Below are 27,148 nucleotides of genomic sequence, written 5' to 3'. Positions count from 1 at the left end.
CTACGTTTAGAGAAACATTTCTGTAATTCTCTAATGAGTCTCTTGAACATGTACTTTCATTTTCATTTTATGCCTCAAGAGCTCTTCATTCTCTAATTGGCCCTTTTCATATCATTTTACTCTTTATAGACACAGTGACCTTAAATATCTAAGGACATAAATTATGGTTTTAGGTTTGGACTGTCTCCTCTGTTCCCCTCCTTCTTCTCCTCAGCTGTCTCCTCTGTGTACTTTGCTCTTCCTTTTTATTTATTTATTCTTCCAACTGTACCTGTCTATGCAGGACACTGCACTATGTGCCCACATCAGAGTGTGGATGATTCCACCTCCTGTCATTACTTTGTGTCTGGAGACTTGAGTTCCTTGAAGTCACTCTCGGGTGCACAGCAGGCTGTTTTGCTGCGTCTCCCGCTGTGCAGGGAGCTCGGTTCTCTCCTGCTGCCCTGGGGCCAGCCTCCTGGCTGAGCCTCTTGCCCCAGGTTAAGCATCTCCACCACTATCTAGATTATAGGTGGAAGCAAGATCTCAGGGTCCTGCTGCAGGAGGCGGAGCTGAGCCCACAGCAGTCACAGAGACCAGCTCTGGACAGTGGCAGTGGCCCAGCAGGGATCTGTGGGTGGAAACCTAGCACGTTGCTGCCTTCTGGGCCTCCGACCAGGCCTTGGGGTCTCAGGGCAGCACACTCCTTCCCCTTCCCCTCCATGAGCTCCAGGGTTGCCTCTGCGATTTCATTTCTCCTTTTCTGAGCCTCAAGGTCGGGCTCAGAGACCTCTACATGATGGGCTCCTGAACTCCTGGCTCTTTGTAAGGACTCCTCTGATGTCTAGCCTGTGGGCTGTCCCCTCCACTGGCCACTCCTTTCAGCAGCGTCAGGAGCTGGTGGAACCTCAGGCCCTGTATCCTGCCCTCAGGGCAGCGCCGCCCCCTAGGAGGCAGGAGGCCGGGTTTCTGCTGGAGCAGCCCACGAAGCCCTCTGCCCACTGCAGAGCTGTATTGTCCAGGAGGTAGCGAAGAGGTGGGCAGCGTGACTGCGGGGGTTGCACCCTGAGCCAGAGGCGGGCTCAGCAAGATGCACGTGGGGCGGAGTGCTGGTGGCATGTTGGGAGATGGACTTCCTGACTCCTAGAGCCCCTGGCCTGGTAACTCCAGCTGGTATTTTCTTTTCCAAAGCTTTGATCCTGCAGTGAAAACGCAGGGTATGTATGGGCAGCCCAGGCAGCCTGCCCTCCCTTTAGGAGACCTGGTGTTGGGCTGCATCTCATGCCTGGAGCCCTGGGCTTCTCCCACTTCTCGGGGAGCAGCCCTCCAGACTCCCGTGTTGGAGAGAGGCCCAGAGCTTGACTCCACCTGCGGGCCCCAGGGGCAGGGCCTGCGGCCTCCCTTCCAGAGCCGGCCTCGCCTCTCCATCGCAGGCCCTGCTGTGGAGTCATGAAGGCCCTCTGGAGTCCTGACAGGCCTGACCATTGGTAGAGGCGACCCCTTTGGCTTGCACGGGTTTCCTCACCCCGCTACAGCAAGTCTTCTAACCTGAGTGCGTCTTCAGTTTTCCTGACGGCCCATGTGTCCCCGTTCTCTGTGCTGTGGATTCATACCCTATTTTATTTTTTTTTAGTTTATTGTTTTTGTTTACACATGACAGTGGAATGCATTATAATTCTTACCACACGTATAGAGCACAATTTTTCATATCTCTGGTTGTATACATAGTATATTCACACCAATTCGTGTCTTCATACCTATACTTTGGATAATAATGATCATCACCGTTCCACCATCATTAATAACCCCCTGCCCCCTCCCTTCTCCTCCACTCCTCTTCCCTATCTAGAACTCATCTGTTCCTCCCATGCTCCCCCTCCCAACCCCATATGAATCAGCCTCCTTGTATCAAGGAAAACATTTGGCATTTGGTTTTTGGGTATTGGCAAACTTCACTTAGCATTATCTTCTCTAGCTCCATCCATTTACCTGCAAATGCCATGATTTTATTCTCTTTTATTGCTGAGTAATATTCCATTGTGTATATATGCTACATTTTTTAAAATTTATTCATCCACTAAAGGGCATCTAGGTTGGCTCCACAGTTTAGTTTTGAGAATTGTGCTGCTATAAACATTGATGTGGCCGTGTCCCTGTAGTATGCTGTTTTAAAGTCCTTTGGGTATAGACCAAGGAGAGGGATAGCTGGGTCAAATGGTGGCTCCATTCCCAGTTTTCCAAGAAATCTCCATACTGCTTTCTATATTGGCTGCACTAGTTTGTAGTCCCACCAGCAATGTATGAGTGTGCCTTTTTCTCCACATCCTCTCCAACACTTATTGTTGTTTGTATTCATAATAGCTGCCATTCTGACTGAGATGAAATCTTAGAGTAGTTTTGATTTGCATTTCTCTAATTGCTAGCAATGATGAACATTTTTTCATATATTTGTTGATAGATTGTATATCATCTTCTGAGAAGTGTCTGTTCAGGTCCTTGGTCAATTTATTGATTGGGTTATTTAGTTTTTTGGTGGTTAACTTTTTGAGTTTTTTATATATCCTAGAGATTAGTGCTCTATCTGATGTATGAGGAGTAAAAATTTGCTCCCAAGATGTAGACTCTCTGTTTACCTCGCAGATTGTTTCTTATCCTGAGAAGAAACTTTTTAGTTTGAGTCCATCCCATTTACTAATTCTTGATTTTAATTCTTGCATCAAAGGAGCTTATTAAGGAAGTTGGGGCCTGATCCCACATGATGGAGATTAGGGCCTACTTTTTCTTCTATTAGACACAGGGTCTCTGGTTTTATTCCTAAGTCCTTGATCCATTTTGAATTTTGTGCATGATTGAAAGATAGGGTTTTTTTTTTAAAGGTTAAACATCTTTTCACATTTTTTATTTATTTATTTATTTATTTTTTATTGTTGGTCGTTCAAAACCTTACACAGTTCTTAATACATCATATTTCACAGTTTGATTCAAGCGGGTTATGAACTCCCAACTTTACCCCGTATACAGATTGCTGTATCACATCAGTTACCCTTCCATTGATTGACATATTGCCTTTCTAGTGTCTGATGTATTCTGCTGTTAGTCCTATTCTCTACTATCCCCCCTCTCCTCCCCTCCCCTTTTCTCTCTCTACCCCTTCTACTGTAAATCATTTCTTCCATTTGTATTATCTTGTCTTACCCCTCCATTACATAGTTCTTGATATATCATATTTCACATTTTGATTCAAGTGGGTTATGCACTCCCATTTTGCCCCTTATACAGCTTACAGAATCACATCAGTTACACTTCCATTGCTTAACATATTGCCATCCTAGTGTCTGTTGTATTCTGCTGCCTTTCCTATCCTCTACTATCCCCCCTCCCCTCCCATCCCCTCCCCTCTTCTCTCTCTACCCCCGTACTGTAATTCATTCCTCCCCCTTGTATTATTTTTCCCTTTCCCCTCACTTCCTCTTGTATGTAATTTTGTATAACCCTGAGGGTCTCTTTCCATTTCCATGCAATTTCCCTTCTCTCTCCCTTTCCCTCCCACCTCTCAACCCTGTTTAATGATGGTCTTCTTCTCGTGCTCTTCTTCCCTAGTCTGTTCTTAATTACTCTTCTTATATCAAAGAAGACATTTGGCATTTGTTTTTTAGGGCTTGGCTAGCTTCGCTTAGCATAATCTGGTCTAATGCCATCCATTTCCCTCCAAATTCTATGATTTTGTCATTTCTCAATGGAGAGTAATACTCCATTGTGTATAAATGCCACATTTTTTTTATCCATTCGTCTATTGAAGGGCATCTAGGTTGGTTCCACAGTCTTGCTATTGTGAATTGTGCTGCTATGAACATCGATGTAGCAGTGTCCCTGTAGCATGCTCTTTTTAGGTCTTTAGGGAATAGACCGAGAAGGGGGATAGCTGGGTCAAATGGTGGTTCCATTCCCAGCTTTCCAAGAAATCTCCATACTGCTTTCCAAATTGGCTGCACCAATTTGCAGTCCCACCAACAATGTACAAGTGTACCCTTTTCCCCACATCCTCGCCAGCACTTATTGTTGTTTGACATCGTAATGGCTGCCAATCTTACTGGAGTGAGATGGTATCTTAGGGTGGTTTTGATTTGCATTTCTCTGACTGCTAGAGATGGTGAGCATTTTTTCATGTACTTGTTGATTGATTGTATGTCCTCCTCTGAGAAGTGTCAGTTCAAGTCCTTGGCCCATTTGTTGATGGGATTATATGTTGTCTTATTGTCTAATTTTCTGAGTTCTTTATATGCTCTATCTGAAGTGTGAGGAGTAAAGATTTGTTCCCATGATGTAGGCTCCCTATTTACCTCTCTTATTGTTTCTTTTGCTGAGAAAAAACTTTTTAGTTTGAGTAAGTCCCATTTGTTGATTCTAGATGTTAACTCTTGTGCTATGGGTGTCCTATTGAGGAATTTGGAGCCCGACCCCACAGCATGTAGGTCGTAGCCAACTTTCTCTTCTATCAGATGCCGTGTCTCTGATTTGATATCAAGCTCCTTGATCCATTTTGAGTTAACTTTTGTGCATGGCGAGAGAAAGGGATTCAGTTTCATTTTGTTGCATATGGATTTCCAGCTTTCCCAGCACCATTTGTTGAAGATGCTATCCTTCCTCCATTGCATGCTTTTAGCCCCTTTATCAAATATAAGAAAGTTGTAGTTTTGTGGGTTGGTTTCTGTGTCCTCTATTCTGTACCATTGGTCCACCCGCCTGTTTTGGTACCAGTACCATGCTGTTTTTGTTACTATTGCTCTGTAGTATAGTTTGAAATCTGGAATCGCTATACCACCTGATTCACACTTCCTGCTTAGTATTGTTTTTGCTATTCTGGGTCTTTTATTCTTCCATATGAATTTCATGATTGCTTTCTCTATTTCTACAAAAAATGCCGTTGGGATTTTGATTGGCATTGCATTAAACCTATAGAGAACTTTTGGTAATATTGCCATTTTGATGATGTTAGTTCTGCCTATCCATGAACAGGGTATATTTTTCCATCTTCTAAGGTCTTCTTCAATTTCTCTCTTTAGGGTTCTGTAGTTTTCATTGTATAAGTCTTTCACCTCTTTTGTTAGGTTGATTCCCAAGTATTTTATTCTTTTTGAGGATATTGTGAACGGAGTGGTTGTCCTCGTGTCCATTTCAGAGAATTTGTCGCTGATATACAGGAATGCCTTTGATTTATGCGTGTTGATTTTATAACCTGCCACTTTGCTGAATTCATTTATTAGCTCTAACAGTTTCTTTGTAGACCCTATTGGGTCTGCTAGGTATAGAATCATGTCATCTGCAAATAGTGATAATTTAAGTTCTTCTTTTCCTATTTTTATGCCTTTAATTTCTTTCGTCTGTCTAATTGCTCTGGCCAGTGTTTCGAGAACTATGTTGAACAGAAGTGGTGAGAGAGGGCATCCCTGTCTTGTTCCAGATTTTAGAGGGAATGCCTTCAATTTTTCTCCATTCAGAATGATGCTAGCCTGAGGCTTAGCATAAATTGCTTTTACAATGTTGAGGTATGTTCCTGTTATCCCTAGTTTTTCGAGAGTTTTGAACATAAAGGGATGCTGTACTTTGTCGAATGCTTTTTCCGCATCTATCGAGATGATCATATGGTTCTTATTTTTAAGTCTATTGATGTGGTGAATAACATTTATTGATTTCCATATATTGAACCAGCCTTGCATACCAGGGATGAATCCTACTTGATCATGGTGCACAATTTTTTTGATATGTTTTTGTATCCGATTTGCCAGAATTTTATTGAGGATTTTTGCATCTAGGTTCATTAGAGATATTGGTCTGTAGTTTTCTTTCTTTGAAGTGTCTTTGTCTGGTTTCGGAATCAGGGTGATGTTGGCCTTGTAGAATGAATTTGGAAGTTCTCCCTCTTTTTCTATTTCCTGAAATAGCTTGAAAAGTATTGGTGTTAGTTCCTCTTTAAAGGTTTTGTAAAACTCTGCTGTATACCCGTCTGGTCCTGGGCTTTTCTTAGTTGGTAATCTTTTGATGGTTTCTTCTATTTCCTCTATTGTTAGTGGTCTGTTTAGGTTGTCTATATCCTCCTGACTCAATCTGGGCAGATTATATGACTTAAGAAATTTATCGATGCCTTCACTATCTTCTATTTTATTAGAGTATAAGGATTCAAAATAATTTCTGATTATCTTCTGTATTTCTGAAGTGTCTGTCGTGATCTTGCCTTTTTCATCCCTTATGCTAGTAATTTGAGTTCTCTCTCTTCTTCTCTTCACTAGCATGGCTAAGGGTCTGTCAATTTTATTTATCTTTTCAAAGAACCAACTTTTCGTTTTGTCAATTTTTTCAATTGTTTCTTTTGTTTCGATTTCATTAATTTCAGCTCTGATTTTAATTATTTCTTGCCTTCTACTTCTTTTGCTGTTGTTTTGCTCTTCTTTTTCTAGGATTTTGAGATGAAGTATGAGATCATTTATTTGTTGGTTTTTTCTTTTTTTAAGGAATGAACTCCAAGCAATGAATTTTCCTCTTAGAACTGCTTTCAATGTGTCCCATAGATTCCGATATGTTGTGTCTGTGTTTTCATTAAACTCTAAGAATTTTTTAATTTCCTCCTTGATGTCTTCTAAAACCCATTGATCATTCAGTAACCTATTGTTCATTCTCCAAGTGATGCATGATTTTTCCTTGCTTCTTTTATCGTTGATTTTTAGTTTAATTCCATTATGATCAGATAAGATGCATGGTATTATCTCCGCTCCTTTATATTGTCTAAGAGTTGCCCTGTGACATAATATATGATCTATTTTTGAGAAGGATCCATGTGCTGCTGAGAAAAAAGTGTAGCTGCTTGATGTTGGGTGGTATATTCTATATATGTCAATTAAGTCTAGGTTGTTAATTGTGTTATTGAGTTTTATAGTTTCCTTATTCAACTTTTTCAACTTTTGTTGGTGAGAGAGGTGTGTTGAAGTCTCCCATGATTATTGTATGGTGGTCTATTAGACTCTTGAACTTGAGAAGAGTTTGCTTGATGAACACAGCAGCACCGTTGTTTGGGACATATATATTTATGATTGTTATGTCTTGTTAATGTATGGTTCCCTTGAGCAGTATGTAGTGTCCTTCTTTATCCCTTTTGATTAACTTTGGTTTGAAATCTATTTTATTTGATATGAGTATGGACACTCCTGCTTGTTTCCGCAGTCCATATGAGTGATATGATTTTTCCCAACCTTTCACCTTCAGTCTGTGTATATCCTTTCCTATCAAATGCGTCTCCTGTAGGCAGCATATTGTTGGGTCTTGTTTTGTGATCCATTCAACTAGCCTGTGTCTCTTAATTGGTGAGTTTAAGCCATTAACATTTAGGGTTATTATTGAGATATGGTTTGTTCTTCCAGCCATATTTGTTTATTAATGCTGCTAAACCTGATTTGTTTTCCTCTTTGATTATTTTCCCCCCTTTACTGTCCTACCTCCCACTGTTGGTTTTCATTGTTGTTTTCCATTTCCTCTTCCTGTAGTGTTTTGCCAAGGATTTTTTGAAGAGATGGTTTTCTAGCTGCAAATTCTTTTAACTTTTGTTTATCATGGAATGTTTTAATTTCATCTTCCATCCTGAAGCTTAATTTTGCCGGATACACGATTCTTGGTTGGAACCCATTTTCTTTTAGCATTTGAAATATGTTATTCCAGGATCTTCTAGCTTTTAGAGTCTGTGTTGAGAGATCAGCTGTTATCCTGATTGGCTTACCCCTAAATGTAATTTGCTTCCTTTCTCTTGTAGCTTTTAAAATTCTCTCCTTATTCTGTATGTTGGACATCTTCATTATAATGTGTCTAGGTGTGGATCTCTTATGATTTTGCACATTTGGCGTCCTGTAGGCTTCTAGGATTTGGGGTTCTGTCTCATTCTTCAAGTCTGGGAAGTTTTCTCGTATTATTTCACTGAATAAATTGTCTATTCCTTTGGTTTGGAGCTCTGTGCCTTCCTGTATCCCAATGACTCTTAAGTTTGGTCTTTTGATATTATCCCATATTTCTTGGATGTTCTGCTCATGGTTTCTTAGCAGACTTGCTGAGCTGTCTATGTTCTTTTCAAGTTGAAATACTCTGTCTTCATTGTCTGATGTTCTATCTTCTAAGTGATCCACTCTGCTGGTAGTATTCTCAATTGAGTTTTTAAGTTGGTTTATTGCTTCCTGCATTTCTAGGATTTCTATTTGTTTGTTTTTTATTTCCTCTATCTCCCTGTGAAATTGATCTTTTACTTCCTGGATTTGTTTATGTAGTTCCTTGTCAATGTGATCTTTCATTGTCTGATTTTGCTGTCTCATGTCTTCCTTGAGACTCCAGATCATCTGAAGCATGTATATCCTGACCTCTCTGTCTGACATTCCATCTGTTGCAGCTATTACCTCTTCTAGAGTTGAGTTGACCTGCATTGCCTATGGTCCTTTCTTTCCTTGTCTTTTCATACTGCTGGCGTTTCTTTCTGCTTGGTGAAACTGTTGTGTTTTTGAAATTTTCCCTCTATTTATTTATATTGCTCTTGTATAGTTGAAAAGTCTCCCTTGCAGGACAGGTGGTGGCTGTGATCCTCCACCAATTGGTGCGATCCGTCTACCACGCTGGCGGGCCCTAGGTCTGCTCTGCTGGCCGGTCCAAGGTCCGCCTACCAGCAGGCGCGAGGGGCACCTCTGTCTCTCCGCAGGTTGCTGGGCCTAACCTCCCGATGGGTCCCCGGTACGCCTACCTTGCAGGCACTGGGGGTGGGGCCGGCTCCGGCCCGCAACAAGCCGCTGGGCCTGATCTGCTGGTGGTCACAGTCCCGCCTACCTTGCAGGCACTGGGGGAGGGGACAGTCCTGCCCCTCAGCAGGCCGCTAGGCCTGATCTGCTGGTGGTCACAGTCCCGCCTACCTTGCAGGCACTGGGGGAGGGGACAGGCCTGCCCCACAGAAGGCCGCTGGTGGGTCGCAGGACTGCGTTCCCTGCAGGCGCGTGTGTCAGCTCTGTCTCTCCGCAGGTTGCTGGGCCTGACCTGCCCGTGGGTCGCCGGTTCTCCTACCTTGCAGGCACTGGGGGTGGGGCCAGCTCCAGCCCGCAACAAGCCGCTGGGCCTGATCTGCTGGTGGTCACAGTCCCGCCTACCTTGCAGACACTGGGGGAGGGGACGGTCCTGCCCCTCAGCAGGCCGCTAGGCCTGATCTGTTGGTGGTCACAGTCCCACCTACCTTGCAGGCACTGGGGGAGGGGACGGGCCTGTCCCTCAGCAGGCCGCTAGGCCTGATCTGCTGGTGGTCACAGTCCCGCCTACCTTGCAGGCACTGGGGGAGGGGACGGGCCTGCCCCACAGAAGGCCGCTGGTGGGTCGCAGGACCGCGTTCCCTGCAGGCGCGTGTGTCAGCTCTGTCTCTCCGCAGATTGCTGGGCCTGACATGCCCGTGGGTCGCCGGTTCTCCTACCTTGCAGGCACTTAAAAGATAGGGTTTTAATTTAATTTTTCTGCACATGGATTTCCAGTTTTCCCAGCACCATTTGTTGAAGATGCTATTTTTTCTCCAATGCATGTTCTTGGCACCTTTGTCTAATATAAAATAATTATAATTTTGTGGGTTTGTCTCTGTGTCCTCTATTTTGTACCATTGGTCTACCAGTCTGTTTTGGTGCCAATATCTTGCTGTTTTTGTTATATTACTCTATAGTATAGTTTAAGGTCTGGTATAGTGAAGCCACCTGCTTCACTCTTCCTGCTAAGGATTGCTTTAGCTATTCTGGGTCTCTGATTTTTCCAGATGAATTTAATGATTGCCTTTTCTATTTCTATGAGAAATGTCATTGGGATTTTGAATGGAATTGCATTAAATCTGTATATTGCTTTTGGAAGTATGGTCATTTTGATAATAATAATTCTGTCTATTCAAGAGCAAGGTAGATCTTTCTATCTTCTAAGGTCTTCTTTGACTTCTTTCTTTAGGGTTCTGTAATTTTCATTATGAGATTCTTTCACCTCTTTTGTTGATTCCCAAACATTTTATTTTTTGAGGCTATTGTAAATGGGGTAGGGTAGTTTTCCTTTTCTGAGGATTTATCACTGTTATACAGAAATGCCTTTGATTTATGGGTGTTGATTTTACTTCCTGTTACTTTGCTGAATTCATTTACTAGTTCTAGAAGTTTTCTGGTGAAATTTTAGGGTCTTCTAGGTATAGAATCATATCAGCAGCAAATAGTGCCAGTTTGAGTTCTTCTTATAATTATCCCTTTAATTTCTTTCATATGTCTAATTGCTCTGGCCAGTGTTTCAAGAACTATGTTAAATAGAAGTGGTGAGAGAGGGCATCCCTGTCTTGTTCCAGTTTTTAGAGGGGATGCCTTCAATTTTTCTCCATTTAGTATGATGTTGGCCTGGGACTTATTTTATCATTGATTTCTAATTTCATTCCAATATGATCTTATAGAATGCAAAGTAGTAACTCTACTTGTTTATATTTGCTAAGAGTTGTCTTGTGGCATTGTATATGGTCTATTTTAGAGAAGGATCCATGTACTGCTGAGAAGAAAGTGTATTCACTCGTTGAAAGATGAAATATTCTATATATGTCAGTTGGTCTAAGTTATTGATTGTATTATTGTTTTATAGTTTCTTTGTTCAGCTTTTGTTTGGAAGATCTATCTAGTGATGAAAGAGCTAAGTTAAAGTCACCCAAAATTATTGTATTGTGGTCTATTTGACTCTTGAACTTGACAAGAGTTTGTTTGATGAATGTGGATGCTCCATTGTTTGGGGCATATATATTTATAATTATTAAGTCTTGTTGGTGTATGGTTCCCTTGAGCAGTCTGTAGTGTCCTTCTTTATCCTTTTTGATTGAATTTAGTTTGAAGTCTATTTTATTTGATATGAGGATAGAAACCCCTGCTTGCTTCCACAGTCCGTGTGAGTGGTATGATTTTTCCCAATCCTTCACCTTCAGTCTGTGGATGTTTTTTTCCTATGAGATGAGTCTCTTGGAGGCAGCATATTGTTGGGTCTTTTTTTTAAATACAATCTGCTAGTCTAGGTCTTTTGATTGGTGAGTTTAGGCCATTAACATTCAGGGTTATTATTGAGACATGGTTTGTATTCCCAGCCATTCTTGTTTATTTTTGGTATTTGACTTGGTTTCTCCTCTGGTTAGATTTTCCTATAGTGTAATCTCTCCCTCTTATGATTTTCATCATTGTTTCTCATTTCCTGTTCTTGGAATATTTTGCTGAGGATGTTCTATAGTGCAGGCTTTCTAGTTGTAAATTCTTTTAACTTTTGTTTATCATGGAAGGTTTTTATTTTACCATCAAATCTAAAGCTGTTTTGCTGGATATAAGATTCTTGTTTGGCATCCTTTTTTTTCAGGGCTTGGTATATATTGTTCCATGATCTCCTGGCTTTGAGAGTCTGGGTTACAAAATCTACTGAGATACAAATTGGTCTCCCTCTATATGTGATTTGATTTCTCTCTCTTATAGCTTTAAGATTCTATCCTTGTGTATGCTAGGCATTTTCATTATAATGTGCCTTGGTGTAGATCTGTTGTAATTTTGTACATTTAGTGTCCTGTAAGCCTCTTGTATTTGGTTTCCCAATTTGTTCTTTATGCTTGGGAAATTTTCTGATATTTTCTCATTGAAGAGATTGTGCATTCCTTGGTATGAAACTCTTGTGCCTTCCTCTATCCCAATAACTCTTAGATTTGTCTTTTGATGCTCTCTCATAATTCTTGTGTGTTCTGTTCATGGTTTCTAACTTTCTTCACTGTGAGATCAACTTTATGTTCCAGATTATATACTTGGTCTTCATTATCTGACGTCCTTTTTTTTCCAAGTGATCTAGTCTGTTAGTTATGCTTTCTATTGAGTTTTTATTATATCCTTCATTTCAAAGAGTTTTTTCAGAGTCTCTCTCTCTCTCTCTCTCTCTCTCTCTCTCTCTCTCTCTCTCTCTCTCTCAGTAAATGCTTTGCTACCTGTATTTACTCTCTTTTTTGGAGTGATCAATTTTTGCCTATATTTGCTCATTTAGGTCATTGTTTAATTCACAGATCATTTTAATTATGAACCTTCTGAACTCCTCCTCTGACATTTCATCAACTTCACTGTCCCATGGGTTCTGTTATTATAGTGTCCTGGTTTGTTTGGGGTACTTTCTTCCCTTGTTTTTTTTTCATGTTGTCTATGTGTCTTCCTTTCTTGCAGCATGGATCTGAGATATTACAGTTTTTTCCCTATATTCTTGTAATACCTGTGCAGATTGTCTGTACCTCACCTTGATGTTGGGCTTCCAGACCCTGCTGGTGTCCCTCAGTGTTTGCTACTGCTTTTAAGGTTGGTGGAGGCAATAGCAGAGATAATAGTTGCGGTGCCCCCAGATGGAAGCAATATCTTACAGAGATGGGGCTGAAAGGGGGGCCTCACACTCTTTGGGATGCCTGCTCTGAGATACAGCTGCTTGAAGGCCCTGTTTGTTTTCAAAAAGGTAGGGGGGATATTGTGAGGGGAGGGGGGCTATGGCGATGACTGCAGTGACCCAAGATAGAAGTCAGTTAGGCTTAGGCTGGAAGGGGGTGGGGCACGAGCTTGGACCTACCCTGAACCTGGGTCCTGAGTAAGTCAAGTCAGTGTGGACAGATCTGGGCTGGGTCTGACTCCTGTGGTAGTCTGCTGGTTCGAAGAGGTGATCCTATGCTAGAAGCTGGGCTCTGGCCAGTGCCTGCTGGTGGAGGGGAGGCCCCAGGCCTACTGTGAGCCTGATCCCCACACAGGGGCAGTGTGGGTGGATCTGGGATGCAGATGGATCTTTGCTTGACCTCCTGTGGTAGTCTGCTGGTTGGAAGGGGTGGACCTGTGCCAGAGGCTACTCTCTGGTAGGCTTAAAACCCACTGGTGGAGGAGTGGACCAGGGCCTACTGTAAGCCTGGGTCCTGTGCAGTCTGGTATCGATAAGTCCCTTTATCACCTTTCCTTGGTGTCTGGGAAGGCAGAAGTCACCACTACGCCCTGGTCTGGGTCTCCACGTGGGAGTCTCCCGATGGCGGACCCACCATGGACTTGGGCAGAAATGAGAAAGTGGGACTCAGGGCAGAAGCCAGACCTGGGTTTCTAGTGTTGTGTGGCTGGCGGCTGCCCCTGGGCAGGGCAAATTTGGTGTAAAGGTGTCCTGAGCTGCAGCCTGACCTCCCTGCACACCTGGGACTCTCTTTTCTAACATGTAGCTGCAGCTCAGCCAACCCCAGGGGCCATGTTTCACCCATATCAAATCAGACGGTGGCAGCTGGACCCACAGCACTGCCTGGGCCTTGCTTCCCTTTCCTGTGGGCACTGCAAACACCTTGGCTGCCAAGGCCACCACCAGGTTCAGGGTAGGTCCAAGCTCGTGCTCCACCCCTTCCAGCCTAAGCCTAATCGACTTCTATCTTGGGGCACTGCACTGAGCCATTCTTGGTCGAATGCTGCCCAACCTAAGACTGTACATAAAGGGCTTGTGGTCTGTAAAATGAGGTGCGCTGCAGGTTTGCTTTCTAGCAGAACCACCTTTATTTCCCTGGACAGCACACTGGGCGCTCAGCGCGAAGGCCGGCTCTTCCGTGGAGAGCTACTTGTGGTGGTCCTTCTCCCCCAGGAGCCACAGTTTGGCCTTGTACAGAGTGATGTCCTTGTAGACCCTAAAGTGGTTCAGCCTGTGGTCCTGGCGCTCTGGGCTGACCTAGATGGAGAGAGGGGCAGCAGAAGCTGGTCAGGAAGGGGAAGACCTGGACCCAATTGGGCCTCCCTGATCATGGGTGGCCCCAGGGCTCTTCTGCTCAACGCTGCTTGTGAAACTGTGACACCAGCACTTAGAGCATCTCAAGAGCAAGGGGTGTCACCTCTGCAAAGCTGGGGCTCTGCCCTGCTGGCTGCCTACATGGAGGGCAGCCTGTGGGTCACCCGGGAAGTCCTAGGTTCCGGGAACCTTGCATCAAACGCCCGGGTTCACTGTGTTTTCTCTCATTTCCTGATACCTGGTCTCATCCCAGCTTCCTTCAGGGAAAATGGAAGCTGAGAAATGACCCCACCCCACCCCTGGGGCCCAGGAAGCAGGACTGCAGCACATCTGTGGCTGGTGCCCCTGGCTGCGTGGACACAGGGAAGGCCGATTCCTGGCTTCCTTCCTGTGAACTGTCCAGTCCTGCAGGACTAACGGAGCAGGGCAGCTGCTTGCCCCATCGTGGCCCAACTGCGCTGCGTTTCACTTCCCTTTCTACACCGTTTCCTCTTCCTTCTGAGGCAGGCGGGCACCACAGCCTGGAGCCAGTGGGCCTCTGTGCTAGGGTGCCAGGGACAGCTGGGGGCGGTGCTGTGCCTGTCCCTGGTCAGCATCCGCACACACTAGGTGTTCAGCAGGTGCTTGAATGGAAAGGGAGTGTGGTGGGGGGTCACAGCATGTGTGTATGTGTATGTGGGGCAGGGGCACCTCAGCACAGCCACCTTAGAGAAGCTGCCCTGAGAGTCACTCAGGGACGTGCTCATCCCATCCCAGTCTGCAAGTGTGTGTGTGTGTGAATGGGTGTGTGTGTGTATGTGAGTGTGTGTGTATGTGTGTGAGTGTGTGTGAGTGAGTGTGTGTATGTGTGTGTATGTGAATGTGTGTGTATGTGTGTGTGGGAATGCGTGTATGTGTGTGTGAGTGTGTGTGTGTGACTATATGTGTTTGTGAGAGTGTGAGGGTGAGTGTGAGTGTATATGTGTGTGTGAGTGTGTATGTTTGAGTGTGTATGTTTGAGTGTGTATGAGTGTGTGTTGGTGTGTGTTTGGACACACATCCCACATGAGGATATTTTTTTTTCAAGGTGTTGAATATATTATTACCTTTATTTATTTATTTATTGGTCCACATGAGGGTATATTTTCAGCAAGTGTTAGTTACCCAGAGACACAAGGCAAAGAGATGCCCACTGAGCTTTGCTTCCCAGGGGTCCCTGGGCTCAGGTTGGGGAGCTCTGAACAGGGCGAGGTCCTGCCAGGGACAGGGTCCCCACATTGGGGCCCATGGAGCACATCAATCACGTCCTCTGCCCCAAGCACAGTGCTCTGAAAGCCCAGCTTCTTTACCTTTGATGTTCCCACAACACCTGGATCTAGACACATCCCCCCTTGGATCAAGCCTTCTGTGTGGTCTTTAGAAATCACTGATCCCTGATTCTTTACTCATGTTCAATCAAGGTCTTGAGAAGTTTCCTCTGAAGTCCCTTCTTTCACTGATAGACCTCATGGCTGTCACTTGCCTCTGTGTGGCCTTGCTTCTCCAGCTCTGAGCCACACACCTCCTGCTTTTGGGGTGAGCTCTTCTCTGTGAGTGGTGGCCCCCTGGGGATGTCTTCCTGCCTGGAACAGCACCTGACTGTCCCGGGCTGGGCTCAGGGACTCCTTTCTGCTCTTCCCCATCTGCATCACAGGAGCCTGGCCATGTTTATTGAGCAGGTGCTGTGTGCTGGGCACTGTCCCAGGTACTGCTCCTCTTAGCAACCCTGTGAGGCAGGTTCTGTGGTGTCCCCATTTATGACCAGGAACAACACCACACAGTGTTTAGTAACTCACCCCAGGTCTCAGGACTAGCAATAAGGACAGATTTCCAGCCCCTGCCAGTTGGCTGTCACTCTGCTCTCAGCCACTGCCTGCACCACTGTATTCCCACTGCAGCCCGGAGCAGGGGCCTCGCTTACCAAGGGCTCTGCCTCCCAGCCGATCTCCTGACTTTCTGTCTGTGTCTCTGGGTACTTCTTTCGGGGTCTCTGAGCAGCATGGTGAATGAGATTCAGAAACCTGACTGGAGAGGAGGCTCAAGTTAGAAGCTTCCCGTGTCTTTTTCCTGGCCAAACTACTCCAGGGCCACAGAATTCTGTGTGCAGAGCAAGGGCCTGAGACAGGGGCATCTGGTTCTCAGCCATGTGTCAGCAAATGTTTCCAGTTCAAACTGTACTATGCACTGTTCTGGACCTTGGAGCAGGGCTGTGACAGACATGGCCCCCCTGGGAGTCCAGGGCAGGCAGGAACAGAGGTCAACTCCTCTATTCTCAGAACATGTGGGTGCTGCCCTCTTGCATCTCTCTATCATGCGGGGTCCTTCCACAACCTCCCGCCTGACACCCTGGACCACCTGTGCCCACCTGCCTCAACAGTCCCACATCCCCTGCCTGATGGAGGCATCTGTTCTCCGTGCTGTCGCCCATGATCCCACCCCACACACTTCTGGAGGCACTTACAGGCTGCCCTCTTGCCTCTGCCTCATTGTGCTGAGACCCCTGGGCCCATCCCACTGCCTGTAACCAGGTGGAAACATGAACAGGACTGTGTTTACTGAGCATGATGAGCCGGGTTCAGCTCTAAGCACCTGTGGTATTTTGCTTCGTCCTTCCAACAACTCTAAGAAGTGGGCTGAGAGGTCAACAACCTGGCTGAAGCCTGCAGTTAAGGAGTGGCAGCACCAGGACGTGAATCCAGTTCCTAAACCTTCAGAACCCACCTGTGTGAGTAAGTCTGAACATTTGTGAATGAATGACTCCTATCTTCAGGCCATGGGGACTCTTGTGGATGACAGTAATGAGCTGGCATGTGTTTGCTCATCAGTCTCTCTGAGCCTGGTCAGTAGAGTCCAGTCTCCAGACCACAGCAGAGGATCCTGAGGTTTCTTTGTAGTGACTCTGCCTGCGAGTTCTCTGAGCCCCCTGCCTCTCTCTGCCCACCTCATGCAGTCTCCGACCCCAGGACTTACGATCTTCAGGTTCCTCCAAGTTATCATGCCACGACATGGGCTTCCTGGTGATTGTGTGAACTGGAGAAGAAGAGGGACACAGTTCAGGTCAGAGCCCAACCCCTGCTCTTCTGCCACTCACCCTAGACCACACTCCCATTCTGCACCCATGGAGTGCCTGGGCCTGGGGGATTCTGGCTAGGTGCTGGGAACAAGGTCCCACAGCCCTCGAGGACCTAGGGTCTGGCCTGGTACTGTCCAGGGCAGTAGCAACAAGCCACAGGCTACTAGGATTTGTTTGTTTATTCATTCACTCATTTATTTATTACAGTGAGCTAACCCTAACCCTAACCTGAATCCAGCCCTCTTTACTTTTATTTTGAGACCAGTCTCTGTTGAGGTCATCCTTAAACTTGCAATCTCCCTGCCCCAAGCTCCCTGTTGCCAGAATACAGGTGTGTGTCACTGTGCCCAGCAGAAAAAGTCTTCTGAGCATGTGCCCCCCCTAAGATATGAAATGTACATGTCATCTTTATGTAAAATTATGTGCATATGAGAAAAGCACAATATTTTTCTTTGTAGTACAAGTAAACAGAAATGCAAGCTACAGTATTTTCTCACTTCACCACAATGGCCACATTAATCCTGTGCCCAAGGGAAAGAACTGGAGGAAATCACTTTTCCCAGAATGGTTGTGGCCTGAGGGATTATTTAGCTTGTTGGGATGGACCAAACTATATTTTCTCCTGAAATCAGTGGTAGGGACTCCAGAAGACAACTAGAAGAATTCTAAGCAGAAGTACTGAGTGTCCTGAAGACAGCTAGGCTGCAGGGGTGCTGGTTACAGAGGCCCAGAGTGGGGGGCTCAGGGAGGAGGAGCAAGTGGGCAGTTACAATGGGGGCTGTGGCATGAGTGTTCAGAGGTGGAGGAGAGAGGATCCTGGTCAGGAGCCTAGCAGCCACGGGGAGCAGGAACTTGGGTGGGGTGGTGGAGGGCAGTTGGGGATAAAGCTAGGGAGGAATCAGAGCTAATTCCAAAGGGGTGGAAGCACTGGCTGTGTTAAGGTAGCTCAGAAGTAGCAGAGACTACACAAGTGTTCTGCAGAGGGATGGACGTAACCAAACTGGCCTCTTAGGGTAGGTCTAGCCAGCAGTCCCTCGACATGGGTTGGGGTGGCTGGTTTGGAGGGAAGGAGCGTAGCTGGGAGTGCAACAGAGCAGCAGGCAGGAATGAGGATGGCCCTGCTGGGGCTGGGGAGTGAGGCTGGAGAGGGGCAGGTCCAGTCGCTGTTCAGAGGGTGGAATTAAGTGAGAGATGGGGATGCCCCCAGTGTACCATGAGTCTTTCCCTGAGGTAGGAACAGACAAGGGTCAGGGGAAATGTGAAGCAGCAGCCATTCTGCTTCTGTGACTGCCAGGAGTGTGGACTGAGGGACGGAGGCCGGGGCTGACTCATGCTTCTCACATGGGAGGGAAAGGCCTAGCTGCCTTGTGCTGCCACAGGGCTTTCTGGAGAAGCAGAGGGTGGGCAAGGGATTCAGGGCCTCTAGCTTTCCAGAGGGCCAGTTTGAGGTCCCTAATGGTGAGTCCAAGGAAGTTAGCCAGGATATGGTCAGATGGCAGAGCTGGAGCTCATCTGAGGCCCAGTGTCCTTTAGGGGCTGCTGATGCTGCAGGATGAGGTAGATCTCACAGGAGTGTGCAGGGTGAGAGGAGTGTAGGGGAGGGTGCTTTCATCCTGGAGGACAGGGAGCGCTGCCCAGAGCCTATTCTCCTCAAATTTCCAGAGGAAAGGATTATGATGATAATAAAATCCTAAAATCCCTTTAGTATATGAAAATAAATCAAAATATAAACAAAAATAAAATCTAAAACCCCTGCAAAATGCAGTTACTTCAAAAGGAAAATTATTAGAAGCAACACGTAGCTGCTGCAGTGGTACACACCTGTAACTCCAGAGGTTTGTAAGCCTGAGGAAGGAGGATCATAAATTCTGAAGACAGCCTCAGTAACTTGGCCAGGCTGTGTCTCAAAATGGAAAATAAAAAGGACTAAGGATGTGGCTGAGAGCCCCTGAATTCAATCCATGGTAAACACACTCATGCACACACACAGACACAACCACACAAAACAACAACAACAACACACACACACACAAAACCACACACAAAGAAAACCAAACCCAAAAGAACCAAACAGTACTGCTTATATGCAGTACATTTGATCTCATCTTGTGGTGGATGCATTTCAATGCATCTGATGTGTCTCAGGAGGCCAGGTGGCCCTGGAATCCACCCTTCCTGGAGACCAGAGACCAGGACAGGCCTCTCCCTGCTGCCTGTGCGCCCACAACCCACTCCGCAGTGCCCTGCCTCTGTCCCCCAGTCCTCACCCTTGCGCAGGGGATTCACGTGGTACTCTGTGCAGAGCTTCTGTGTGCGCAGCTCTTGCAGGTACTGTTCTCGTAGAAACTGGTTCTGATGAACCTCGTCCTGGATCACCCTCTCTCTCTGGTGTCCAGCCATGGCCTGGCCACGCTGGTGCTATGGGGCTCTCTAAGTGCCCTCTGGATAGGGCAGTGCCAGATCTTCTGCTGTCTCCAGGCAACATTGTCCCAAGCCGTCTCCTGGCAACAGAGTCCTGGTTGGAATGCTCCAGTCTTCAGTCCTGGACCTCCCCTGGGTAGCTCAGTCCCCCGACTCCACTCACTGCCCCGTGCTCCCTCCTCTTAGGGCCCCAAGCAAGCACTGGACTCACCTGTCCCATCTTCTCAGATCAGAACCTGGGTACTGGAGCTGCCCTTGGACATCATCAGGGAAGGGCTCCAGGTCCAGAGGCAGGCCCAGGTATTGGACAGAAGGATTGACCTCACCTTGGCCAGTCATTTCCTAAAAAACATTTGGGGAGGAGTCAGGAAGCTCTCCCATTTTGAAGCAGATGCCCAGAATCAAGACCTATGGCTAGCTTACACACACACACACACACACACACACACACACACACACACACACTCACACAAACAAACTCACACCCTCCCCCCCAGAAGTTTCCATTTGAGAACACGTTTTGTCCAGTGTGGTTATAGACAGAACCACCCTTTCCCTATTGAAGTTCCTGGGACTTTACTGTGGTAAGGTACACATGGTGGGAAATTTCCTGAGCACACACTTGAGTGGTGCCGAGTGTGTTCACACCCTGTGCAGCCCATCTTCAGAGCTGCTTCACACCCTGAGCTGGGCTCCCTGTCCCCTCCTCCATCCCTGGCCACCACCTCTCCATTCTGTGTCTGGATTCACCCCCCTGGACGCCTTATGCAACAATTCACTTTAAAAGAGCCCAAAGTGCCTCACCCAGAGAGGGAGGACCCCTGCCCTGTGAGCACCTCACCTGACTGTACAGCCTGTGTTCTCCCCACTGGGGACCTTCTCCTTGGTCCATTCATGCATTTGTGAGACGGAGTGTCCAGGAGGGCTTAGGGCAGGGACCACAGTTTGGACACGCTGGCTGTGTAGAGGCTTCCACAGGGTCCTGGGGGACTCCTGACCTCATGCCTGCTGCTCCTGCAGGCTCCTTCAGCTGGCTGCTCAGCAGGAGAGGGAAGGAAGGACTCTGGAAAAAGGACCCTGCTGAAGCTCTTTCTGCCATGGTGCTAAGACAGAGTGAGGAAGAGCCCAGATAGCAGTAGGACAGCCAGGATCTGCTCCGGGAGCCAGGGGTCTGGCAACTGACCTCAGAAATGCTCCAGGCTGATTGTGGGGCTGTCATCCTCCTGTGTCCCCTGGGTCCACCTGCTCAGGCTGCTGGGAAGACAGTCCCAGGGACTGTGACCTGCACCCACAGTGGGGAAACCATCTCCCCTGGGTGAGTGTGTCAATCATACTGCCTGGTTAGGGAGACTGGATTGTGGGTGGGACTGGATTATGGAGACTTAGAAGGGAGAGCTGGGAGGAGGAGAGGTGGTATAGATGGGGGAGTGACGGGAAAGGGAAGCCAGATGGACAGCAGGGAGGCGAATGGGTGGTCTGGGAGCAAGAGAGGAAGAGCTGGGCACGGAGCCCCTCAAGGCAGGGTGTTGGGAAGGGACCATGTAAGGCAGAGGAGGGAAACTGGTGGGGCAGAGGCCAGAAGGGGAGGGCTTGAGCTGGAGAGCAGGCTGAGGGCTGGCAGCCTGGCGGGTCAGGGAAGGGAGGAGGGTGATGGGGCTGGAGGGTGGGGGCGCAGGAGGGGGGCATGGGCATTGAGCTTTATCCACAGGAGGAAGCTTCTTAGTCATGTCTTTGGACAGTCTTAGCTACTCACTGGCCAACCAGTGACTGACCCTTGCCAGAGGGCCTCCCACAGTTCTCTCCTCAGATTCCATGATGGAAGGCCCTTTGTGACACCCACAGCCCCACCCTGTAAGGCACTGACAGTCCCCACCATCCAGGGACTGGTCCCATGTCTAGGTTCAAGAGTGGTTACAGGACACAGCAGAGAGAGAGATGCTGTAATAGGAGTCCATGTCCTTGGGGGGACGTGCAGTCTGCCCTCCTCAGGCAGTGACTGATCAGAGGGCTAGGGGACACCTCTGTGCCTGGGTCCTAGGTGCCCTTTCTGAGGACACACTTTGGTGGTACCGAGTGTGTTCACACCTTGTGCAAGGAAGTGGGATAGGAAAGTGGAATCGGTGGGTGTCCCAGTGGATTAACTCACTGTGTTTCCAGAGTCCTATCCTATCATCTAACTCCCTGCCTGAAAAGTGGTAGTGAGAGGGGAGAAGAGGTGTCCCTTCTACAATGAGGAGGATGCTAGAGACTAGGGAGGGGACTGCCTTGAGCAGGCAGTCGGGTCAGAGCAGGTGGGATCAATAAAACTTCTAGAAACTTCTGTGTGTCTTCAGTGCCCAACATGGGTGAGGAGTTGTGTTTTGAGGATCTTAAGTCCATCAGTAGAGAAATAATCTCTAAGAGGAGGGTTTCTGTTGTAGCTATGAATCAGCTCATTGCCCCTGTGTGGAGCAGGCCCTAGACATTTACCTGGAGAAGCAGCTCCTCACACCACACCCCAGTCCCCACTCCCAGCAGGAAGCTGCAACTGAAGGGCTGTCCAGGTGAATGCCACCAGGGAATCCCCTCCTCCTTTTTGTGCAGTTTTCCTAAGCAGTGAGTGATCAGGGTGCAGACTGTTTTCACTGGCCGTGTGTCCACCCAGCACTCAAGGAAGAAAGCACCATGGGGCAGGTCGTGTGCTGCTGAGGGCCATTGCCAAGTAGGAATGACGAATCGATATTTCCTTGCCAGCGTACCCAATGTTAAATGGACTTGCCTTGGAAATTTGCTGTGACCTTGCATGTGTGTTTGAGAAAGGTGACCCTGCTCTATGACCAGGGTGGATCCAGGATTAGGGTGTATCCTGCAGGTTTTAGGAAGTATCCGGGTTTAAGATAATTTGGGTTTAGGGCGTTCCCGGTTTAAGACAAGTTTAAGGTGTTCCCGGTTGAAGACAATAGGGGTTTTAGGGAAGTTGGAGGTTGAAGATTATTGCTGCTGGGATTAGGGTGTTCCTGCTGTTTGTTCCCGTTGAGTTCTCGTGAGATTCAAATGGGATTTGGAAAAAGCCTCGTGGAGTAGATGAATTGGCGGCAGAACTTGGATTTCCCCTGAACGTGTTTGTAGATGTCCGGTGTGAGTTCAGGAATAAAGAATTGCTGTTTGAATCTACAAGGTGTGTGGTGGCTCGTGATTCTGTGCCAAGCCGAGACATTGGCAGTGTGCTACAGTGTTTCTTGGGTCTTCATTTCTCTTGGAGAAGATAGAAAGTGGAATGGAAAACTGCTCCATTCAAAGGCCCCAAATCAAGCCTAGAAGACACTCGTGCAGAAGTTAGAAGCTTTTCCTGGAGGACGTGCCCATCAGGTTCATTTTACCTGGGCTTAAAAAATTTCTAATTCAAGGAGAAATCGCTGCTTGGTACAAGGTCAAAAGATTGATCCCACCATTTACAAGCTGCCCAGCTGCTCCAGCTGCACCAGAGCTGGGCTTCAGGGTGGTCCTGGGGTTCAGGGTGGACTTAACACACTCAGAGGGACTGTGTGGGCAGTGCCTTTATACAAAGGAGATGTGCAACGGTCACTAGGGCCCAGTGAGTAACAGGTGACGCCTGGGCTGAGACCCCTGCTAGAGCCAGAGGCCCTGACAGGTCTTTTGGCCCCTCCCCTCCTCTCCCAACTGCTGTGTTCCATGTTGACTGTCGGCTGCTGACACAGAGTAGGTTTGGGGCCAAAAATAACCATGTGCAGAGATGCCTGGAGAGGAGGGCAGGTCCTTCAGAGGCGCTCTGCCTGTTCACTCAGGGAGAAAGGACTGAGGGAGACCCTTTGGGGTTGGGGATCCAGAGCGAGGCATGGGTGCCTCCAGGGCAGTGGAGAACGGGTTTGCTTTTCCATCTCACCCGAGTCTGGTCCTTCACAGCTGGTGTATAATGTTGGGCCTCATCTCCTGAGTCTGAAAGCAGCCCAGTGAGATGGCCTGGGGACGGGTGGCCTCTTGTTCCTCTCTTGGGGGTATGGACACCCACAGATGACAGCTGACTTGCAGAATCACAGCACTGCTGAGTGAGGGACCAGGGGGGTGGAAGTCCTTAGATCCTGAGGACAGGGCTCCTGAGTAGCCGAGGCCTCCAGATCATGTCCTGACCCCTGGCACTAGGACTTCCCTCAGTCTTTTTCTCAAATCCTCCTGCCCAAGCTTCATGGCAGGATGGAGTTGATGCTGTGGAGGAGTAAGGGCAGGTGAGTTCCAAATCATAAATCCTTCCTTTTCCTCTGACTTGAAGCACCAAACATGACACTGTTTCCTACCAAGGATGTGCTCAGAGGGTCTTTGGAAGGGGAGCCTGTGGCCTTGCATTCCCACCATCTTCACACTGCCTATTGTCGCTCAGTGTGTTTGGGAGCCCAGGTGACCAATCTTACATACTGGGGTGCCCTTTTGCCCCAAGTGGCTTAGAGCTCAGGATATTGTAAACCAACTGTCACAGGAGTGTCCTACAGAGAAGGAACTCCCCTTCACTGATGCATCCTGCATGGCATCTTTGGGAGTTGACTGGAGAGGTGGCCGTTGGGCTGGCGCTTGGTTATCTAAGGAGCTGAGTCTGTGGCTCTGTGGTCTTGGTGTCTGCTTGGCTCAGCCTCAGGACCAGCCTGGTGAGAAGGGGCGAGGCCCCAGGAGCGCTGGGCGGGCACCTGCTGCCTCTTCCTTCCCCACCATGGCTCTTGGAAACCATGGATTGTATTACCTCCATTTGGATAGGCCCCTCCACAACCACCTTGACTTTGCTGACAATGAGGAATCATGGACTCTGGTTCTGTTTGCAGTGCTGTGTAGAGTTGTTAACTGAGCCGGTTCCCTCCCTGTGCCCTGGCCATCTACCATGGAGGGAGGGCGTTCGAGGAGAGATGCTCTTTGAACATGGAGGCTCTCTGCATCACCTTTTAGGGTATGGGCCACCAGGTGCAGACCCCAGCTGACAGCCCAGGGGACACTGCAGTGCTCAGTCATCTCAGTGGTCACAGTGTGCAGGAACAGGGCTCACACCTAATGTGCAGAATACAGGAAGCATCTCCCCAGTTCCTGCTGGGATTTGAAGATTGGTGGTGTGCTGGAGAGACCTAGGTATGCAGGGCCTCCAGCAGCTGGACGTTCCTTCTAGGTGGTGTCTCCAGCCTCAGAGTTTGTGATCTGGCCAGAACACATGGCCCCAAACACCTTTTCCACTTGTGATTTGGAAATGTCCACAGATCCATGTGCACAACTGCCTCTGGTGCTGTGACCTCTGACTGTCAGACGATGGGCTTATGTATTTAATGAAAGGTTATGAACAAAATGTAAATAATATTATTGTGTTTTTCAAGATTCATATAAAAATATGGATACACATTGTTAGCAGCACTAATTTGAAGGCAATTACCTGGTTGCCTCAAAGATGACTTTCTTTCTGTGAAGCTGCCCAGCTAATCTGGTTCTCAGCCGAGTGAAGGCCAGTTGGTTTCAGCAGACAAATTAAGTGGCAGTGGCTAGACATTAGCTGGGGCAGATAACAAAAAAATCTTCTTACAAAATGATTTTAATCTTTGTAATTTTTTGTGGGCATTGATCTTGTGTGGCCTAATATGTACTAACATATTTTGCTGAGAGGTCACAGATGTACTTTACATAGAAGTTTCAGTAGTGTCAACTGTGGGTTTATAATTCACTTTTATCCATGCTGTTTGTCTTTTTGAATGTTTTTGAACTGTTTTTTTGATATTGTGTGTTTTGTTGTTTCTGTGTGTGTGTGTGTGTGTGTGTGTGTGTGTGTGTGTAAGCATACACATGCTCCAATAGGTTTCCTATCGCTGCACAAATTAGAGTCTTGCTCTTCTTATGCAGCCAGACTCTAAAGAGCACAACCTCTATCCTCTTACAAGCAATTGTGAATCAACAGTAAAAGCTAACCTATAATACTGAGGAAAACATTGATGTAATGACACAATAATGATAATGTAGGAAATGACTATTATCAAATTCATTTGGCAAAATAACCAATCAATATTCTTCAATATTCTTTGAAGGTATCAAAGTCCACAACTAAATGTAGAAATGCAGCATAGGATCCTGAATGAGATCTTGGGACAAGATGCGGCCTTCGTGGAAGAACCGGTGAGCCGTGACTCCCAGGTCTTGGTGGGCGTAGCCTGGTGGCTGCAGTGAGGGTGGGAGAGGCTGGATGAGGACCAGCAGCTCTGCTCAGATGGCCAGCTTTGCTGCAGGTCTTCTCTGCATGTAGCACAAGGCACATCTGAAGTCTTTGTAGCACTGGCTGCCACGGGGAGGGGTGACCCTGATGCTGTGCTGTTCTGCTTCTCTGGTGGCCCTCCCTGGCAGTTCCATGGTTGTGTTCCTGTAATGGTCCTTAGCTATCAGATTTGGTGCATGTGCTTCTGAGTGTTCCAGCACATTTCAAAGTATAGAAAGGGTTAAAGTCATTCATGACATAATTGTCCAGGGAGCTTGCTATTTCCTCCCTCATTAGACGTAAGAGGCAATCATCTTCCTAAAAGCCCCATAACACATTCTGGCTCCCAAGGGACCTCAGCAGTCACTTTAAGGGAAGGCTGAACACTTTTTCTGGTGGGCTGAGTCTCAGTTAAGCTGTACCAGGTTCAGCTTGTCCTGAGCCCTTCCCGCAAGCCCAGGATCTGGATCCAGAAAAGTCAGAAAACAGTTCCCACCAGGGACACAGCATCTCTAGCATGAGGAGCACAAACCTGAGGGTTCAGAGCTTACTTTTCTGATATCATGCTTGAGAAAAACTTATTGACCCTTGTCCAAAGTGTCATATTTCAAAGTTTTGAATATTCATATGATAAGAAAAATCACAAGTGATAATTAAATAAGTTAGGCAATAGAATATTGAGCACCTTTTTACAAACTCTAAAAGTTTTAAATGATATCAAATATACTGGTAGAATGGCAAATAAGGAAAAAGCTTGTAAAGCATGGCAGGACAATTCTACAGAAAAAGCTGCATATTAATATACTCCAAAAATTTCTTCCCTGTGTAGCAGCACAGACAAATATTCTTCCTTTGTTTTATGAAATGAAAGGATTGACATTGACTAATCAGTACTGAAAGCAAGAAAATTCTATTATGTTAATAAGTACAGAAATATGTTGAAAAAATGAAAAAGAGGATTTTTAGGCAAGGTAATATTTGGCAGAAATCTTTAAAAGCTCTGTGCATTTGGTCAGCTGAGGGCCAGCAGGATGAAGGGGCAGCAATGTGGACACAGCTTCTGCAGAGAACTTCAGCTCATGTGACATACTTTTGATTTTCTACTCCATTAACTCTTCAGGCTTTGCTGATTCAATGTATATCTTCATTTTTGTTTATATTTCTCCTTGGATACCTTATTAATGGTGTTTGAATTTCACTTTACAAAAAATCATGTATTGCACAAGTTACATCTCAAGGAAAAGAATTTTCCCAGCTTTCTAGAGACGATGAACTTTTCTATCATGCTCATTCCATCCAGTCTTGCCAAATTTCATTGTTCCTTTTTTACTTTTGGTGTATGATATGGCCAAAAGGGAAATATTTCACACTTTAAAAAAAATACATTTTTTTAGTCTATTAGTGAGTTTTCTTTAGAAATTAGTTTTGAAATGTCTTCATATCCTTTTATAAACTTTTAAAACTTGTATAAAAGTTACACAGATTTTTCAAAATAGCAATTAAAGAAGTATTCAACATTCCTGTATGTATACATGGTGTCCATCATTCCAAGTCTGGGAGGAAGAAACTTGGTTGTATCTTAACTGATACATAAAATCCTAACAATTTTACATATTTATGACATACATGTCAGGTTT

At 46.6% G+C, this 27,148-nt stretch overlaps 1 protein-coding gene and 1 long non-coding RNA gene across 12 annotated transcripts in view; one reads left to right on the top strand and one right to left on the bottom strand.

Moving 5' to 3' along the window:
- Window positions 1-27,148, top strand: part of LOC110597157 (uncharacterized) — a 134,005-nt gene that overhangs the window by 20,911 nt on the left and 85,946 nt on the right. For 9 of the 11 annotated variants that reach the window (XR_013440491.1, XR_013440486.1, XR_013440493.1 and 6 more), the window contains one exon: window positions 25,348-25,435. The exons of the other annotated variants lie outside the window; for them this stretch is intronic. This is a non-coding gene — a long non-coding RNA (uncharacterized LOC110597157). The remainder of the gene's footprint in view (window positions 1-25,347; window positions 25,436-27,148) is intronic. 11 annotated transcript variants of the gene reach the window in all.
- Window positions 13,542-19,343, bottom strand: LOC101971002 (cilia- and flagella-associated protein 144). Its single transcript, XM_005341432.3, has 4 exons — window positions 19,150-19,343; window positions 16,780-16,839; window positions 15,731-15,834; window positions 13,542-13,734 (listed from the first exon to the last, which is right to left on the bottom strand). The coding sequence occupies exons 1-4, from the start codon at window positions 19,280-19,282 to the stop codon at window positions 13,624-13,626; spliced, it is 408 nt and encodes a 135-aa protein (XP_005341489.1). The 5' UTR covers window positions 19,283-19,343; the 3' UTR covers window positions 13,542-13,623.

Source organism: Ictidomys tridecemlineatus, chromosome 1 (genome assembly GCF_052094955.1).
Source record: "Ictidomys tridecemlineatus isolate mIctTri1 chromosome 1, mIctTri1.hap1, whole genome shotgun sequence".
Classification (NCBI taxonomy): Eukaryota; Metazoa; Chordata; class Mammalia; order Rodentia; family Sciuridae; genus Ictidomys; species Ictidomys tridecemlineatus.
Note: the sequence above shows the minus strand (reverse complement) of the source record. Positions and strands in the feature narration are given on the sequence as shown.

Coding starts and splice junctions, on each gene's coding strand:
- LOC101971002 (XM_005341432.3), bottom strand. CDS start 19,282: ATGGCTGGACACCAGAGAGAGAGGGTGATCCAGGACGAGGTTCATCAG. Junction 16,840..19,149: donor CGTGAATCCCCTGCGCAAGG/GTGAGGACTGGG, acceptor CTTCTTCTCCAG/TTCACACAATCACCAGGAAG. Junction 13,735..15,730: donor GCTGGGAGGCAGAGCCCTTG/GTAAGCGAGGCC, acceptor CTCTCCATCTAG/GTCAGCCCAGAGCGCCAGGA.